Source organism: Salvelinus sp. IW2-2015, linkage group LG37, assembly GCF_002910315.2.
Source record: "Salvelinus sp. IW2-2015 linkage group LG37, ASM291031v2, whole genome shotgun sequence".
Classification (NCBI taxonomy): Eukaryota; Metazoa; Chordata; class Actinopteri; order Salmoniformes; family Salmonidae; genus Salvelinus; species Salvelinus sp. IW2-2015.
In genome coordinates this window covers 5,575,655-5,596,022 of record NC_036876.1, presented here as the reverse complement: position 1 = coordinate 5,596,022, position 20,368 = coordinate 5,575,655, and the positions used below count along the sequence as shown (strand labels likewise).

Genomic DNA, 20,368 nt, shown 5'->3' with positions numbered 1-20,368 from the left:
GGGGGGTCAAAGGTCAAGGGTCAGGTGTGGTAGCAGTTATTAGTTCTAGGTATTGGGGGGGGGGGTCTGTGAGCGATGCTAGGATAGAGGGAGGTCTAGATTACAGAACCATACTGTTCTGGAGGGGAGATATTCTATGAGTAGGCTGCTTGTGAGGAGTTGGTTGGTTTGAGGCAGACAACAAGCGATTGAGCAGGTGAGTATGTACGTGACAGCATGGACCACAAGTGTGTATTCATAGGGAGTGTCAGTCTGCGGAGTGTGGATACTGTACTACGTGTGTTCTGTTGTTGGTGTGTGTGTGTGTGTATGTTGATGTGTGTGTGTTTATGTGGACGTGTGTGTGTGTGTATATGTTGACGTGTGTGTGTGCGGTCAGTGAGTGATGTTGTTCAGTCGTCGATACAGATGACCTCTTCCACGGCGCTGGTCTCTCCTGCTCAGGAGCTGCTCTGCTTCCCTCTCCTTCTTCACTGACACAGGACCGTTCAACACTGTAGGGGGAAGAGAACACACACATGAGCACACACACACACCATATAAACTGAGTGTACAAAACATTAGGAACACCTGTCCTTTCCATGACAGACTGACCAGGTGAATCCAGATGACAGCTATGATCCCTTATTGATGTCACTTGGTAAATCCTCTTCAATCAGTGTAGATGAAGGGGAGGAGACAGGTTAATGAAGGATTTTTAAACCTTGAGACAATTGAGACATGGATTGTGTATGTGTGCCATTCAGAGGGTGAATGGACAAGACAAAGAGTTAAGTATCTGTGAACGGGGTCTGGTAGTAGGTGCCAGGCGCACCCGTTTGACTGTTTGATGTCCGTCTTAAAATGTTTCTCCATTCCATGATTAACAGAGTTAAGGCATGTTGTGCTGAATCAAACTGCAACGCTGCTGGGTTTCTCACACTCAACAGCTTCCCGTGTGTATCAAGAATGGTCCACCAGCCAACTTGACACAACTGTGGGAAGCATTGGAGTCAACATGGACCAGCATCCCTGTGGAACACTTTCGACGCCTTGTAGAGTCCATGCCCTGACAAATTGAGGCTGTTCTGAAGGCAAAAGGGGTGCAACTCAATATTAGGAAGGTGTTCCTAATGATTTGCACCTCAGCGTACATGCATACGGTATATACAGAAACATTTGGACAAGCACGCGCGCCCGCGCACACACCACCCACCACACACACAACCCACCAACAGTCTCTCTGCTTAGGGGTCGCTCCAGTGACATGAAACTGCATGATATAACATTGTGAAGATTTTGCTCTTGACACTATTCCTGCCATTCGTCCTGAGAAGCATGCTGTGCTAAAACTCACACAAAAAATGGCGTTATCATGCAAGCTGTGCCTACAGTATTTATTCTAGTGCTGGTTTTATCTCCGAAGCTTGCCGAAAACCATTCATCAATCGCCCCATTGGAGAATTGAATGAGTGAAGTATTACAGGACTCGGGGCTGTGGAACCTCTCAGCCCATTTCCCTTTCATGTTGACCTGATTGTACATGTAGAAATACTGAAATGTCAGTCAGTCCAACCCAACTTAGTATTATGTTGACTGTATGAGTTATAGCTGGTATGCCAGAGGATGTTCTTACAGACCAGGRTGAACAGTTTATATCTTTGGTTTTGATTGGGATGGGAGGTCCCAGTGCTTGTTCAGGATAGGCCTCACTCATAGAACTGGTCATAACCTTTCATAGGCAAGTCATACAGTGTTGACCACCCTCAACTACAGTCCTCTCCCCTTGCTCTTTGACCCCCTACGTAGAGCTTACACAGTGCTTTCTGAAAGTATTCAGACCCCTTGACTTTTCCCACATTTTGTTAGGTTACAGCCTTATTCTAAAATTGATTCAATTGTTTTTTCCCTCMTCAATCTACACACAATACCCCATAATGACAGAGCAAAGAAAAATTGGGGAAATGTTTGCTAATTTATAAAGAAATTAATTTGAAATATCACATTTACATAAGTTTTCAGACCCTTTACTCAGTACTTTGTTGAAGCACCTTTGGCAGCGATTACACTCTCGAGTCTTCTTGGGTATGACGCTACAAGCTTGGCACACATGTATTTGGGGATTTTCTCCCATTCTTCTCTGCAGATCCTTTCAAGCTCTGTCAGGTTGGATGGGGAGYGTTCAAGTCCGGGCTCTGGCTGGGCCACTCAAGGACATTCAGAGACTTGTCATGAAGCCACTCCTGCGTTGTCTTGGTTGTGTSCTTAGGGTCGTTGTCCTGTTGGAAGGTGAACCTTCACACCAGTTTGTGCCTCGACACAATCCTGTCTCGGAGCTCTACAGAGAGTTCCTGCGACCTCATGGCTTGGTTTTTGCTCTGACATGCACTGTCAACTGTGGGACCTTATATAGACAGATGTGAGCCTTTCCAAATCATGTCCAATCGAATGAATTTACCACAGGTGGACTCCAGTCAAGTTGTAGAAACATCTCAAGGATGATCAATGGAAACACTTGAGCTCAATTTCAATTTATGTAAATAAAGTATTTCTGTTTTTTGGTTTGAAATCATTTGCGAAAAATTCTAAACCTGTTTTCTCATTCATGTCATTATGGGGAATTGTGTGTAGATTGCTGAGGAAATTGTTTTATTTAAACCATCTTASAATAAGACTGTAAGRTAACAAAATGTGGAAAAAGTCAAGGGGTCTGAATACTTTCCGAATGCACTATATCTCCCTTTCCCTTCCTCCTCCTCTCGATCAATCCTTTCTTTCTTGTTCGTTTTTTTGAGTTTCTCCTTCTTTCTACGAATTCTGTGATATTCTTTGCATATTTAAACTTGTCTCATTCGTGTTCTCTTGTGTTTTTACTCTTGTTAACTTACTTTCTACGAATTCTGTGATTATTATTGTTGTTGTCGACATTGCTGTTGTCTTTGCTGTTGCTATTGAAAAAAAGAGCTTCTACCAAATGAGAGATTGAGAAAACAATAAAATCGTACGTTTTGGTGCACAAATGTACCTCTTATATCAGACGTCTTATAGTCGGAGCATAAAGCAAAGCGAAGAGGTTGAGAACTTCGGAAATAGATATAACATAAAAAAAATAAACATTTCTTGCTTACATTCTAGATTCGGGGCTTKCAAATAACCTATATAATATACTACATATGTAACCCTAAATGCGTTAAGACAAAATTAAACAGTGTACTATCTTACATCAGTTAAAGTACATCAATTCATTATTCTCTGGAAACTCAGAGACTGTTAGTAGAATCAAGTCAACTTTATATACTGTATCCACAAACAGCCTTAAACATAACATAGCTGAAATAAGTGTAAAGAAGTTAAATCTGAATTAAGTCTGAATTAATCGGGAGATGTAAACTCTTTACATGCTAGTTGAAATAGACCACTTTTAGTTAGTTCCCTGGACATATTTCAAATAATTAAAGTAGAAAATGTTCATGTATTTCCTTAAAACCCTGAATACTCCACACTGGTGTTCCAAGTGAAGAGTCTAAACTACATTTCACTGATTATGTTTCGTAGGAAGTGTTTTGCAACCACTTAACTAAAATGGACACTGTCAAATCAGGCACTTCCTCTCTCTTTTCTTGTTCTTTTTTCAGATTTTGTGTTTTGTTTTTAATTCCTCGATATTTYGTGTCACTGTGTACGTTGTGGTGGTGCCGATCGATAAAACAATGAGTGGCAGTTAAACATGTCAATAATAATGCATCTCTTTTTATTTTGAGTTTTGTTTGTAATAAAATCAAATTAAATTTAACAAAATGATGTGATTCGTGGATGGATGCTTGAATAGCAACACAGGAAAACACACGCRCACATTGGGCTGCTGAATCGCCTCCTCTAGCCCTCACATGAGGTCATCCCAGTCTGTCTGCACTGTGTTGTACTGACTCCAGACCTTGAGCTACAGAAGTATGAATCACAGGTGGTGACGACCCAATACACAGTAGTATGTGAGTCATGATTAAAGAACCAGAATAGTGCAGCGTTCCACACATTCTATTTAGCAATACAGTGATGTCATTGGGGGAAGCTGGAGAATAATGGAGGGGTAAGAAGATTTTCTATTTTTTGTTTGTCATATTGTATCATAGAGCAGTAGTAGTCCCTGGCCTGAGTTGAAAGCGAACACAAGGAGATATTAAAAGGGTTTAAAAAGGTTKACCATTTTATGGAAAGTGAGTTTAGAACAACAACCAGCATTGCACACATCATTTCGCAGACACGTACACACACAATATCCCCTTGCTGGTTCTTCAACCTTGACCTACTTTTTTTGACTTCTCACAGACAGGCCTCTTTGTGCCAAATAAGGCTTTTTAAGCTGGCAATAAATTTTGACATTTAAAAAAAATAGGAATTGGGGGAGTGAAGTGTTAGGAATTTGATTCCTCAAAAGCGTTCAGCTATTTGGTTCTGGTTGGATTCAGGAAGTGAGAGGTGTGTGTGTGTGTGTGTGTGTNTGTGTGTGTGTGTGTGTGTGTGTGTGTGTGTGTGTGTGTGTGTGTGTGTGTGTGTGTGTGTGTGTGTGTGTGTGTGTGTGTGTGTGTGTTGGGTTCTGAAAGGGAAATGTTAGATGCAAAACGGGGTAAATGTGAGGGGCAAAAGGGAAGCGGAGAAGGATTAGGAAATCAAACAGGAAATATGTTTACAACACAATAACACACTTTCCACTTGTGATCTAATGATGACAAACTACAGCGCTTTTGAGCTGGAAACCAGAATTATTTGACTTTTGGGAAGTGAGTTTAGAACAACAACCAGCATTGCAGACATAATTTCGCAAACACGTGCACACACAATATCCTCTCACTGGTTCTTCAACCTTGACCWATGGGTTTGACTCACAAATAGACCTCTTTTTACAAATGAGGTACTTTCCATCTAATGATGAGAAATTAGGACTGTTTTGAACTGAAAACCAGAATTATGTGACTTTTGCATTGTGGTGTATTTGTGTGTGTGTATGTGTGTGCATGTGTGYAAATTGCTGAGTAGAAGCCAATGTGGTCACCCACACACTACTTATAAACCAGAGTAGGAGTGTTAAACCATTCAACCAAACCACCTGCTAGAAACACTCTGTTTGTATTGTCTGTGTTCAAAACATATTGCTGCAAATAGCACGTAAGAGAGCTTGGAATGAGTACAAGTATTGTGATTACAATATACAAAATCATTTATATTTCCACCATGATATACTGTATCTCGACAGGCTAAGCCTTATTTACACATCTACGCAGGGATTCAATCCAATTTAGTCTCATAGCACAGCTCACTATAATGGACTTTTTAAGGTAATTTGCTCGAGCCAATAAGGGGCGATTACTGTGGATGCGATCTTCATGAATTTTGGGGAAAATGCCTTTAAAAGACTCATTGTCRGCTGTTTAGAGTGTTGCTCTATAACGCGTCTTGGAATGAATCCCGGCCCTAGTGCTTCGATGTACAGTCTGAAACTGACAATCATGTAACATATTGCAATGTGATTCGACAGAACATATTGAATATTTGTATCTAAAATGATATATGATAGGCCTATAATGTTAAGAGATTCAGTTTAAAAGATTGAGATGCATAGTCTTAAAGAGTCTCTAGACTGAGAGAAGTTGGTAAGATCATAGGATAGTTTTTTTTTTTTATACGTTCCTGTGTGTGAAAGACATATACGACCCAACTCCTGAGATAACATGGGCAAGGATTACAATGGATGAGAGACTCATAGTTCCAACGTATCCATCYGGCTCATTACTCAGAATCCTTCTCATTCAGTAGTCCACCAGCTTAGCGCCTCAGAGAGGTGCATCATGGGTCAGTTCCCTGCTATGCTMAGGCGAAGTCTGAGAGTCAGGAGGATGAGTTTCACTCCAGACGAGCCCCATCAACTGATCCAGACAACATTCCATGAGTTTTCCTTAAAACAGCAGGGGTAGAATCACTAGGAGAGTCTAGAAGTGCAGAAGTATCCCTTTATAGTCTTCCTTACAGCTTCTGTCTTTGAAGAAGTATCATACAGAGCAGAGGAGGCTGGTGGGGGGGGCTATAGGAAGACAGGCTCATTGTAATGGCTGGAAGGAAATAAATGGAACGGTATCAAACATATGGAAACCACGTTCGACTCGGTTCCATTTATTCCATTCCAGCCATTACAATGAGCCAGTCCTCATATAGCTCCTCCCACCAGCCTCCTCTGATACAAAGTGTCTGTAGCGAACATGATCCATARTTATTCCAATGCTCCAGATCATTTGTCCAGATTTCACAATAAAACAAATGAGGAATGTCACGTTGGTGTGTCTCATTAATACACGGAGTAGGACAAAACGCTTCCTTCAACCATTTTTCCACCCCCTCCATCCTTCCAATATTTCCATCCTCTCCGGCAACTCAGTTGACCTTGAAGAGGCTGAAGTAGTGCTTCCCCGTGGTGTGGAGGCTGAAGCCGGCGCCTGTGATGGCCTGTAGCTCCGCCCCCTTCTCTAGCCGCAGCAGGCCAGACACCTGGCAGGGTTTGAGAAAGTGGAACTGGTGGGATCCGGATGCAGGCGTAGTCCCATAGCCCTCCATGCACTGCAGCTTCTGCTGCGGCTGGCCGCTCTTCACCACCGCCACTTCCAACTTCACCAGCTGAGAYTGATTCTCATTGAACAACACCTGTGGGAGGGATGGAGGGAGACAGAGAGAGAGAAGGAGAATTAGAAGTAGAAGAAAAGAGCAGACCAATCGGGGTTTGATTGAGCCTGTGTTGTTTGACAGGGGTAGTTTTGGATGACAGGTGGCACAGGACTACAACTCTCAGAGGCTCACCTGACAGTAGAGGAAGTAGACTCCAGCTCTCTCCACTGTGAAGGTGCCTCTGTCTGTGTTGTACTTCACCGCTTTGCTCATATTCAACTGCTCCGAGTCCGTCCATCCTTTTATCAAGCCATCAGCTCCCACTGAAACACACACATGTTGTGGGGGAGGAACCATTGCACCCATTGACATAAATATAGCAGTATATTATTTTCTCTTTATTTATACTTGTCACGTCCCTGACCTTATTTCCTTTATTTTGTCTTTGTTTAGTATGGTCAGGGCGTGAGTTGGGGTGGGCATTCTATGTTATGTGTTTCTATGTTGGGTTCAATGTATTAGCCTGATATGGTTCTCAATTAGGGGCAGGTGTTTTACGTTTCCTCTGATTGAGAACCATATTAAGGTAGGCTGTTCTCACTGTTTGTTTGTGGGTGATTGTTCCTGTGTCAGTGTTTGTGCCACACGGGACTGTTTCGTTCGTTCGTTCGTTCGTTCGTTCGTTCGTTCGTTCGTGTGTACGTTCCTGTTCGTGCATTCTTGTTTTATGTTCTCAAGTACAGGTCTGTTCACWTCGTTTTGTTATTTTGTATTTTGTCAAGTGTTCTTCGTGTTCGTCTTTCGCAAATAAATCATTATGTATTCAACCCACGCTGCATATTGGTCCGATCCTTGCTCATCCTCAGACGAGGAGGAGGACGAGCGTTACAATACTGTAGGTTTGTGTGTAGAGGGTCAATTTTGTACAGTTTGTATCATTGTCATGGGGGCAGTGATCTTACRAAACCAATTCCAGAAACCCAGAAGACCCTTTTCGATAATAATTGTCATCCTCAAAAGGTTTTGCAGCTGCACCATYGAGAGCATCCTGACGGGTTGCATCACTGCCTGGTATGGCAACTGCTCGGCCTCTGACCGCAAGGCACTACAGAGGGTAGTGCGTACGGCCCAGYACATCACCRGGGCCAAGCTTGCTGCCATCCAGCACCTCTATACCAGGCGGTGTCAGAGGAAGGCCCTAAAAATTGTTTAAAACTCCAGCCACCCTAGTCATAGACTGTTCTCTCTGCTACCGCACCGCAAGCGGTACCGGAGCGCCAAGTCTAGGTCCAAGAGGCTTCTAAACAGCTTCTACCCCCAAGTCATAAGACTCCTGAACATCTAATCAAATGGCTTCCCAGACTATTTGCATTGCCCTCCCCCCTTCTATGCTGCTGCTACTCTCTGTTATTATCTATGCATAGTCAATTTAATAACTCTACCTACATGTACATATTACCTCAATTACCTCGAGTAACCGGTGCCCCCGCACATTGACTCTGTACCGGTACCCCCTGTATATAGCCCCGCTATTGTTATTTACTGCTGCTCTTTAATTATTTGTTATTCTTATCTGTTACAAAAAAGTATTTTCTTAAAACTGCATTGTTAGTTAAGGGCTTGTAAGTAAGCATTTCACTGTAARGTATTTGGTGCATGTGACMAATAAAATGTGATTTGATTTGATCCACGATCATAAAGCTTACCTTTCTGAACAGACTCTTTGGTTACTAGTGGAAAGAGAGAGAGGGAAAAGGGTAATTAAGATTTTATAACTGTAATCGTATTTGGTGTCGAATCGAAACCACTTCAACAGATGCTACATTATAACACTGTGGGCGTGCGTTTGAAATGGCACCCTAAACCTTATATAGTGCACTACTTTTGACCAGGGCCCATAGGGAATAGGGTGCTATTTCGGATGCAACCTTTGATGAGGATCTGCCAAGTCACTTACTCTCAAACTGAGAAGCCACTTTCTTTCCATTTCCACTCTTCCCTCTCCCAGTTCCCCCTTGCAGAAGGAAGGAAGAAAGAATATGAGTTAATACGAYAGAAGAAAACAATTCAGAGGGATGTTTTTTTGTTTTTTTTTAAGTAGAGGAGATAATATCATTGGTCACAGCTGTGGTGTGTGTCGTGGCGACCATAATGTATTAATTTGCAGTTGTYTATCCACCACCTGAATACTCAACCGGCTCTAACAGATGGAGAAGGATTTCATTTCTCCTCTCCTGCTCTGTTCTGATATCTGTCATTTGTACTTCTTGTTCTCAGTAAGTGTAGTCTACTTTCCTCTCTGTCTGTTCTCACTACTTTCTGTGCCAGCTGGAGTAGAGTAAGACAGAAACATAGAGTAGAGTACGAGAGAACAGGGTAAGAGGGAGGAGAGGGCAAGAGATAGATGGAGGGAGAGAGAGAGAGAGAGAAAGAGATCAATGGAGGGAAAGAAAGAGGCACACAGAAGGGGACGATAGAAAGAGAGGCACACAGAAGGAGAGAGAACGCAAGAGAGAGAGACAGAAGACAGCTGAGGGAGAGTTAGAGAGAGAGGGAAGGGGGTGGAGAGAGAGGGTGAAAGATGGAGCAAAAGAGAGATAGAGAGAGGTCTTTGGCTGTTCTATGACCCAAATTAACTGTAACGGCCCTGTCAGGAAAAMCAGGCAAGAGCAACAGCCAAGGCCACCGTTCAAATAAATACAAATCCATCTTGAAAACTGGGTGATAGATGGATAAGAGGGGGGGAGAGAGGGGTAAGACAGGCCTTTTTGTTCTCCAGAGGTTTGTTTTAGCTCCAGTATCAGGCCTGCAGGGAGTGATTCCAGGCCTTAAGCCCATTTCAACTACATTAGACGATACGCAATGTGACGGTCTTATAGAGTTTTAGATATAGTTCTAATTTGGTTTGATCCTAACTGTCTAGGTTTAGGACAACTCATGTCGTCGGCTGGAGTTTCCAAGATTCAACATGTCAAATCTTTAGCTAAAGTCTTGAGAATGGAAGGATCCATTTAGCCAATCAGAGAGCAGTGCGCTAATGTTCTGTGTTCAGCGAAGCAGCTAGCTAGCTAACCAAGCAGAGAGCTAGCTAGCTATTTTGCTGCACATAGCTAGCCTAGCTTGCTGATATTTATCTGACAAGTAACAAAGTGTACCAAGTTTTTGGTGCATGTATCTCATGACACTTGTTTGCTACAACACCTTGGTACAAAAAGTCTCCAATTTGTTTCATAGTTTTATCAAGTCATTGTAAAGAGGCACGGTTACTGTGGAAATGGTCTCAACTGCATGTCTTGTCTTCTTGATCTGAATGACCTGTCTTTTAATCAGCTGTGGTAAAACACAAAATTCTACAACTTGCTAGATTTATCTTGTCTAGTCTCMTGTCGGCTGTTGTATCTGAACTGGTCTTTACACACACCCACACACACTCACTCATTCACTCACACAAACACACAGAAAGTATTCACTGACTATAGGATCAGTTATGTTGGGGGGAAAAACAGCAAACATTGAACACTGGGGGGCTTGGGAATTTAAGCCATTTATCATTTGGCCCATTAGGGGATGTTATTTGAACTGCTTCTGAACTGAACATACAGTACCAGTCAAAGRTTTGGACACACATACTCATTCAAGTTTTTTTTTTACAATGTAGGAAATAGTCAAAATAAAAAACAACATAAAAAAAAATGTATTATCCTTTTTCATAGTCTTGTCTCATTGCTSCAACTCCCATACGGACTCGGGAGAGGCGAAGGTCGAGAGCTCCAAAACACAACCCAACCAAGCAGCACTGCTTCTTGACACAATGCCCGCTTAACCCAGAAGCACCAATGTGTCAGAGGAAACACCATGCCCCTGGCAAACGTGTCAGCGTGCATTGCACCCGGCCCACCACTGGAGTCACTAGTGCGCGATGGGACAAGAACATCCCTGCCAGCCAAACCCTCCCTTAACTCAGACGACGCTGGGCCAATTGTGCGCCGGGTCTCCCGGTCGCGGCCAGCTGCGACAGAGCCTGGACTCGAACCAAGATCTCTAGTGGCACAGGTAGCACTGCGATGCAGTGCCTTAGACCACTGCGCCACTCAGAAGGCCACAAAAATAGTAAAAATAAAGAAAAACCCTTGAATGAGTAGATGTGTCCAGACTTTTGACTGATACTGTACATCAACTCTTAAAGTGTCACTCCAGTCTCCGTTTCACCGAATTCAACACCTGATTTACTTAAGAAAAGGCACATCTCCATAGTTGGTTCAGGTAAGTCATGACATAGCACAAGTGGGGGGGATTTACTCTTTTGTTCTCTATTGCTCCTCTATTGTTCCTCAAGCAAGGGGGAGGCCGATGACATCACAACTTCCCATCAGACCAACTCCTTGAATGCCCTACTACTCCTTGAATTTTCAGTTTTGTCTAAAAAACAGTAATTTTCTCAAAACATCTTTTTTTTACCCTTTMGTGTGTGTACTTTACTGTATTTACTATATTATACTGTATTTATATTCAACAGGAAAAGTTCCTAAATCACTGGAGGACGTCTTTAAGTCTTGAGTAGCACTCCTAACAAATTGACCCAAGTTTACTATTGGCCATCCTCAGCATTATTTCATGATACACACTATTTAGAGATGAAAATGTGCACTACCTAGCCTATATATGACTGCTTAATCATWAAAAAATCGCCAAATCATAGCTGTTGTCAGTCTCGTCAGGAGCAAAATCATTTTAAGTCCCTGAAGCGTGCAACGTTGTCTCCCTCCTCTTGCCAGATGGTTTCTCCAGGTTCTCGTCAGTCCAGAGCAGACCTGTAATTTCTGCATCAGTCATCCAGCTGCCTACTGTTTCCTGTGTCGACTTTTAGCAGCGGGCAGCAAGTGACCACAGGGCCTAACCAAGGTGCCATGCAGAGCCAAGATTCCCCTGGTCTGGTCGCTGTAGTTAAATGCTGCTCCAGCTCCGCAAAAACACAGAGCAGAGCACCATCGATGAGATCTATCTTATCTGTTTGGTTATTGTTGATTATGAATTGCATGTATGATGATGGGGATACAGAGAAAGAGGCATTGTCTGTAGTAGAGTGTAATTGAGGTGTAGTGCTATTTGGATCCTTTTTTTGCTTCCATGCACAAATAGTCTCACACATACACACATACACACACACACACATCAGCATGCAGGCATGCCAGCGCACACGCACACACACAGGCATGTACCATCTCTTTTCACCCTTTGCCCCACCAGCAACTCTCTCTTCTCCATGATGAGTTGGACAATGGCCTTACGCTGAGTGTTCACCTGTTGCACAGAGAGAGCGAGACAGAGAGAGAGAGAGAGAGAGAGAGAGAGAGAGAGATAAAAAAAAGAGAAAGACAGGCAGAGCAAGAAATCAAGAAAGTGAAAGAAAGAGAGAGAGAGAATGGAACCGTCAGAGAGACCATTGAGTATTCAAATTGGCTCCCGCTGCAAATTTACACAGACAAATGATTTCAGCAAAACCACATAAACAAATAGTCTTCCAGTATCTGGCAGTATCACGCTGTAACTCCAAGGCTTAGAATAGGTCAACCACTTCCGCCTAAACTGGTTGTGACAACTAATGCGTGTTTTTAGTGCCCGCATTCCTCACATTTCTTAACTCCCTTTCTTAACTTCCCTGCTGAGACTGAGAAGCAGGAAGAAAAAAAAATCGCTGTGCTAAAATTTGTCAAGCTAGCAAAGTGAACTCGTACTTTATGAAGTACTGGGGCCTGCCGTATATATGCCAAAGAGGAGGAAGTAGGTTTCAATATATAGCTAGTGTGTCGGTGCGTGCGGCCTATGGGGTGGTTTAGATGTACTCAGGTCTGCCTGGACTAGAGGTTACATTTATTGGGGACTTGAACTGTCCCAGGCCAGCTCATTGAGTGCTTGCAAAAAGTATCAACAGATGGCAGTCAGGTCACTGGTAGCCTACTGTCAGACACACCATGAGTGATATTGAGTGCATGTGTATTCAGTGCATAAGTAGACTATTTGAGGATGCACATGCATAATGTATTATTAATAAGGATGAGTTTTGAATGAATGAAAAGATCAGCCACTTGTGTTAAAAGTCCAGTGCAGGGTGCATTGTTACAATGTAATGCAGTGTGCATTACAATGATGTATAGAAATAATTGTACTATGCATTTGAAAGCAATACTTTCACCTGCAGAATTCTACCACCTGTGGTAGCCTAGCCGACCTGCAATTAGTAGGCTGTACATGTTGCACGTCGCTTAACCACAGTAAAGTCTACTCTGTTTTACGCAGTTCAACACTTCAGTTCAGTGCACAGTCAGTTGGCTATAATGCGCGCTCGRGCCAAGAAGTCAAGGGATTCCAGTAAATTGGGCTAAAATTGGAACACAACTGGCAGTAGAACGATTAAACTTGGCAGAGAAACTATAAGCAATAACTCCACGGCTTGAGCACACTTATTTGTACGCAATAAAATTGCCTCTAGAGCATTCCCCAGAATGCGCAGGTCACCAGCAGAGAAGCGGCCCGCTATTTGTGTACAATTTAACGCCACAAAGCTTGGGCGTAGAGGGGGGAATTAAAATATGGCTCTGCATTTTCCTTAGCCCCCACGAGGGTTCCCGTAACCACCGGTCAGCAGAGGCAAAGAAGTTGTGTAACAGCCACTTCAACTGCTTCAAATTGTTATTATGGAAATAATAACTTGGAGTAGGCCTACAGAGTGAGAGCGTGCGTAATTTACAATGACAAGACCAAGACGAATTGATGCACACATGCTACGTTAGCGTTGCTACAAAATCCGAATGTGTAATATACATGTATTATACATGTTGGCCTAACAACACCCGTGACAATATATCCTCCAAACACCGGCTTCTCGGGCATTATCACTTAAATAACCGATGATAGTGTGGAAAGCATGGAATGCAAATTTACCTCGTAAAATTGTAAAAAAGTATAATAATGACATAGCATGGCTACTTACTTGCTCCAATCGGTCTTGCAGAGTTTTAACGGACTGGGACAGGTCCAGCGTCTGTCTCCAGGTCCACGCCGTAAATAGTGCGCTGCAGGCGGCGAGCGACAGAGCCACCATGGCCATGAATACCCAGACGAAGCGAAGTTTGCGCACTTTTCTCCTCTGCAGAATTCGATGCATGGTCGTTCCACATTCCCCGGCTATCATTGCAGACTATTCGAAGTGTTCATGTTAACTTCATTCCAGCGACACATGTTTCCCTTCTTGGTGAAATCAAATCCAAATGCTCACATTTTCGACAAGGCGCGCAAGTGTTATTGCCCGCAGTAACAAATGAGATCTCAACAGCCCTATTGATAAAAGTTAAAGTCATGTGAAAGATTAAATCATTCCATGGGTTTCAAATCAACAATTAAATAGCCATTAATGTTGCTTTAATCAATGCATTTAATCAGACGAAATATCGTTGGACTGTCTGGCTTGCAGGTCGTATTCAAATGCGCTATGTTGAGTAATATGCACCCCGGGTGCAACGAAATATGTATTTTACATCCACTAGGATTGCATCCTTCTGCCACTTGATTCGTTGAGTCAACTTCCTTGTCTTCCCCTTGCCTTTGCAGCCTTCCCGGGGGTCATTTCTGGCATAGACCACGTATGATCTTGCACACTTTCGCATGAGCTTTTCTTCTCCAGGAAAGAGATTTCAGTGCAGTGCACCCGTCGTGTGCCAGACGCCCGCACGGATGCAAAGCCTCAGCCCACAACTTGAATGCACTCTCAAAAGCCACTAAGTAACTATTAAAGCATTGGTCACACTATATTTGCTTCATTGCCCAAATCAAAATACCGAGCTGAATCAACTTGTTGCAGGGAGGGAAGAACTGAAGGCTATTAGAATATACCGATGGACTGAACTAATCCAAGTGTCCACAAGGTGGCTCTGTTGTATAGGGCAAGGTGCTACCCGCAGGCTCTGCGTGACCTGGGGTGTAGTCATTAGTCCAAACCGTTGCAAACAGTTGCGTGTTTGCAACGAACATAAGAGTTTCTATTGGACTAATTCAGGTAGGTCCCTCCCAGTTTCGTTCCGTTTGATTTATGTTTCGTTTCTAGTGGTTATACCCCTGGATCGCACTCTCACAGCCTTCAAATGAGTGTTTGTGTGTATCATGGCCAAAAAATAGATTGTCTATCAATGGAACTATATATTTAGGTGTAGAGTGCAAGTACCATATACCACAGGGTCTAATGTGAGCAGCCCATTATACCAGTAGATAGGTGTACATATTTGTGGCCATTCTGTCAAAATAGCCTATTCTACAGAATAACTCTATGTCATTATATATTTAATGACAAGGATTATACACTACATGACCAAAAGTAGTTGGACACCTGATCGTTGAACATCTCATTCCAAAATCATGGGCATTGATATTTTTCAATAGCTGGAGTTGGGCCATGGGAATATATAGAATGATAAAACCATTTTACAATAAAGTTATTTATGTCCCCCAGTGAGGAGTGGGTCAATAATAAAAGGAAACAAATAAAAATTGATACCATATTATGAGCACACAACTGTATTGGCACACCACTTTATTCAATAGTGTGTAACATACACAACAAATAGCTTATTTAATGTAGTATGCAATGTAACACTAAGGTTCTTGCGGTGATTTCAAAGTGTAACAGGTTGACAGTTTTACTTAGTGACAAAAGAAGTGGGGATGGACGAGTGGATTTAGTTTAAAACGCCAATGTTTTATAGATCTCGAATGAAAATATGTTTGATCTTTATTTTTTTAAATCTAGAGATTAATGGATGATATGCAAGAACACTTAGGTCAACTAAAAATAGCATTCGCTTACAGTTCTGTTAATGGCATTTTCCATCAACAATAAATTACGTTATTCACCATCAACCTAGAAACCAAGCAAAAACAATCAAGCAAAGCAATTACATTCAATTCAGAGATAAAGCTACAAGTAGATTACATTTACATTTACATTTAAGTCATTTAGCAGACGCTCTTATCCAGAGCGACTTACAAATTGGAAAGTTCATACATATTCATCCTGGTCCCCCCGTGGGGAATGAACCCACAACCCTGGCGTTGCAAGCGCCATGCTCTACCAACTGAGCAACACGGGACCACGATTAAAGATCAATCTTACCTATTATATGAATGTACCACGATGATTGCCTGGATATGTAACTTAGARAGCTGTCCAGTGTAGAGTAATGATGATGATGTTGTGGACTGGGCTCCAAGCCAGATCCCCAGAAGGCATAATAGCTCAATTTACTATAAAACACTTTGTTCATAAATCACCATTGCAAATTGCAAGCCTTGGTTTGTCGTATTTGCTTAAAGTAGCAGCCTAAGATTGCAGAAATGATAAACTAACCTGAACAGGCATTCAATACTGTTGAAGGTGAAACAAGTATCAATCACAAAAATCACATTGTGCTTCATGACAAAGACAATTGTACAGTACTTAATCATCATAATCATCTGGTTGGTGTTTTAGACAGGTGATTGTATAGTGTCTTTGGTTCCTGTTTACCAGATTTCTCACATAATATCAACAGYTTAGGCAGGGACAAGTGCTATGGGGTCACAGATAAACATTACTGTACACACAAGTAATATCAAAAYACTAGTCGGGGCCTTGTTGGTTCATCAACAACCATTTTACATTGCATTGGCCTCGTTCCAACACTTAGGAAATGTATCCTGTCTTCCTCATTTCCTTGAAGGTAATCACTGATCTGGCGAGRACTATGCAAAGAAATCTCACATTTTCTCAGTCCTATTCAATCATATTAGATCAGTTCAGGGAAGAAGGAGGAAAGGAAAGGTACATTTTCAACTATTGGAGCGGGGCCTTTGAGTTGGTTCTTTATTCCTGCACGTGTTCCAGGTTGACCTCAGTATTGCAGAGGGTAGGTGTCCCCCTGGCCTAGTTGTTCCAGTTGTTCCCCTCAGAGCTCATGCAGTGGTACCCCATGTCTGCCGACATGTCAAAACACCCCTGGTTAAAGTAGAACTCCAGAGATGGTTAATTCCAGTCCAGCATAACAAAGTTGAGCTGGGTGCAGCTGGCGGCCAGGGCCAACTACAGTACAGGGGTAGGGGGGGGTGTGTGTGTGTGTGTGTGTGTGTGTGTGTGTGTGTGTGTGTGTGTGCGTGCGAAGGAAAAGAGGAGAGAGAAAAAGGTCAAAGAAAGTCCCTTGAAGAGGAAACACTAATAAAAAAGAATAAAATAAACAGACATGTTTGCACATAAATAATCACAGAGATGTACACACTCAGCTAAATATAGCAGAGCATACAGTGCCTTGCAAAAGTATTCATCCCCCTTAGCGTTTTTCCTATTTTGTTGCATTACAACCTGTAATTTCAATGGATTTGTATTTGTATTTAATGTAATGGACATATGCAAAATAGTTTAAATTGGTGAAGTGAAATGGAAAAAATAACTTGTTTCAAAAAAYTATTACATTTTTTGTGGGAAAACTGCCGCGTGCATATACATTCACCCCTTTGCTATGAAGCCCCTAAATAAGATCTGGTGCAACCAATTACCTTCAGAAGCGACATAATTAGTTAAATAAAGTCGACCTGTGAGCAATCTAAGTGTAACCGATGTGAAATGGYTCGCTAGTTAGCGGCGGTGCGCGCTCAATCGGTGACGTCACTCTCTCTGAGACCTGAAGTAGTTGTTCCCCTTGCTCTGCAAGGGCCGGGGCCTTTGTGGCGCGATGGGTAACGATGCTTCGTGGGTGACTGTTGTTGATGTGTGCAGAGGGTCCCTGGTTCAAGCCCAGGTAGGGGCGAGGAGAGGGACGGAAGCAATACTGTTACATAAGTGTCACATGATCTGTCACATGATCTCAGTTTATATACACCATGAAGACTAAGGAGCTCTCCAAACAGGTCAGGGACAAAGTTGTGGAGAAGTACAAATCAGGGTTGGGTTATAAAAAAATATCCAAAACTTTGAACTTCCCACGGAGCACCATTTACATCCATTATTAAAATGGAAAGAATATGGCATCACAACAAACCTGCCAAGAGAGGGCCGCCCACCAAAACTCATGGACCAGGCAAGGAGGGCATTAATCARAGAGGCAACACAGACAACAAAGATAACCCTGAAGGAGCTGCAAAGCTCCACAGCGGAGACTGGAGTATCTGTMCATAGGACCACTTTAAGCCATACACTCCACAGAGCTAGTCTTTACGGAAGAGTGGCCAGAAAAAAGCCATTGCTTAAAGAAACACRTTTGGTGTTTGCCAAAAGGCATGTGTGAGACTCCCCAAACATATGGAAGAAGATACTCTGGTCAGATGAGACTCAAATTTAGCTTTTTGGCCATCAAGGAAAACRCTATTTCTGGTGCAAACCCMACACATCTCATCACCCTGAGAACATCATCCCCACAGTGAAGTATGGTGGTGGCAGCATCATGCTGTGGAGATGTTTTWCATCGGCAGGAACTGGAAAACTGGTCAGAATTGAAGGAATGATGGATGGCGCTAATCTAACCGATGTGAAATGGCTATCTAGTTAGCGGTGGTGCGCGCTAATAGCSTTTCAATCGGTGACGTCACTTGCTCTGAGACCTTGAAGTAGTGGTTCCCCTTGCTCTGCAAGGGCCGCRGCTTTTGTGGAGCGATGGGTAACGATGCTTCGTGGGTGACTGTTGTTGATGTGTGCAGAGGGTCCCTGGTTCGCGCCCGGGTCGGGGCGAGGGGACGGACTAAAGTTATACTGTTACACTAAATACAGGGAAATTCTTGAGGGGAAACCTGTTTCTGTCTTCCAGAGATTTGAGACTGGGATGGAGGTTCACCGTCCAGCAGGACAATGACCCTAAGCATACTGCTAAAGCAACACTCGAATGGTTTAAGGGAAACATTTAAATGTCTTGGAATGGCCTAGTCGAAGCCCAGACCTCAATCCAATTGAGAATCTGTGGTATGACTTAAAGATTGCTGTACACCAGCGAAACCCATCCAACTTGAAGAAGCTGGAGCAGTTTTGCCTTGAAGAATGGACAAAAATCCCAGTGGCTAGATGTGCCAAGCTTATAGAGACATACCCCAAGAGACTTGCAGCTGTAATTGCTGCAAAAGGTGGCTCTACAAAGTATTGACTTTGGGGGGGGGGTGAATAGTTATGCACGCTCAAGTTCAGTTTTTTTGCCTTATTTCTTGTTTGTTTCACAAAAAATATTTTGCATCTTCAAAGTGGTAGGCATGTTGTGTAAATCAAACTATATAAACCCCCCAAAAATCCATTTTAATTCCAGGTTGTAAGGCAACAAAATATGAAAAATGCCAAGGGGGGTGAATACTTTCGCAAGCCACTGTACATGGATGACAACAATAATGCACGTGTACCAYGAGAAAAAATGGCTTTAGCGGTGTCAATACATCAACAGAACAGAAACATAGCCAGAGGGTTCACTTTCATGACAAATGCAACACCAGGACAGCATCAATTACCTGAGCTACTTTGCACATGAGTCCCTTCCTGATACCTTTTACCTGTGATCGAAAACAGACAGGCCAGCATCCCGGAGTCGCCTCTTCACTTTGACGTTGAGACTGGTGTTTTGCGGGTATTATTTAATGAAGCTGCCAGTTGAGGACTTGTGAGGCGTCTGTTTCTCAAACTAGACACTAATGTTCTTGTCCTCTTGCTCAGTTGTGCACCGGGCCTCGCACTCCTCTTTTTATTCTGGTTAGAGTCAGTTTGCGCTGTTCTGTGAAGGGAGTAGTACACAGCGTTGTACGAGATTTTCAGTTTCTTGGCAATTTCTCGCATGGAATAGCCTTCATTTCTAAGAACAAGAATAGACTGATGAGTTTCAGAAGAAAGTCCTTTGTTTCTGGCCAGTTTGAGCCTGTAATCAAACCCACAACTGCTGATGCTCCAGATACTCAACTAGTCTAAAGAAGGCCAGTTTTATTTGCTCTTTAATTAGGACAACAGTTTTCAGCTGTGCTAACATAATTGCAAAAGGGTTTTCTAATGATCAATTAGCCTTTTAAAATGATAAACTTGGATTAGCTAACACAACGTAACATTGGAACACGGATGGATGGTTGCTGATAATGGGCCTCTGTATGCCTATGTAGATATTCCTAAAAAATCATCAGTTTCCAGCTACAATAGTCATTTACAACATTAACAATGTCTACACTGTATTTCTGATCAATTTGATGTATTTTTTTAATGGAAAAAAAAAAAGTGCTTTTCTTTAAAAAACAAGTGACCCCAAACTTTTGAACGGCAGTGTATGTATGAAATAACCTCAAATAAAAAGGTGACAGTCTGTACATGTCAGTTCATATAAAACATTTGATATCAAATCCAAAATGCTGGACTATAGAGCCAAACAAAAGTTTTACCTTCACTGTTCAAATAAATACGTAGGGGACACACACACCACACACACAAACACACACACACACACACACACAACACACACAACACACACAACACACACACACACACACACACACACACACACACACACACACACACACACACACACAACACACACACACACACACCACACACACACACACACACAGAGAGAGAGAATCCATAAAGACAGAGTAATAGATGTGAAGAGGTGGCTGTTAGGAATATTAACCAGGTGGCCAACGGCAACCAGGCGGCTTCTGCTCTGAATGTGGAAAAAGAGACGTGTCATGGAAGGAAAAGAGAGAC

At 42.6% G+C, this 20,368-nt stretch overlaps 1 protein-coding gene across 1 annotated transcript; it reads right to left on the bottom strand.

Moving 5' to 3' along the window:
• Positions 1-6,265: 6,265 nt before the first annotated feature.
• LOC111960055 (tumor necrosis factor ligand superfamily member 12-like) lies at positions 6,266-14,210 on the bottom strand. Its single transcript, XM_023981945.2, has 6 exons — positions 13,622-14,210; positions 11,850-11,931; positions 8,588-8,644; positions 8,337-8,360; positions 6,823-6,953; positions 6,266-6,669 (listed from the first exon to the last, which is right to left on the bottom strand). Exons 1-6 carry the CDS (start codon positions 13,820-13,822, stop codon positions 6,403-6,405), a joined length of 762 nt encoding a protein of 253 aa, XP_023837713.1. The 5' UTR covers positions 13,823-14,210; the 3' UTR covers positions 6,266-6,402.
• Between the last annotated feature and the right edge of the window lie 6,158 nt (positions 14,211-20,368).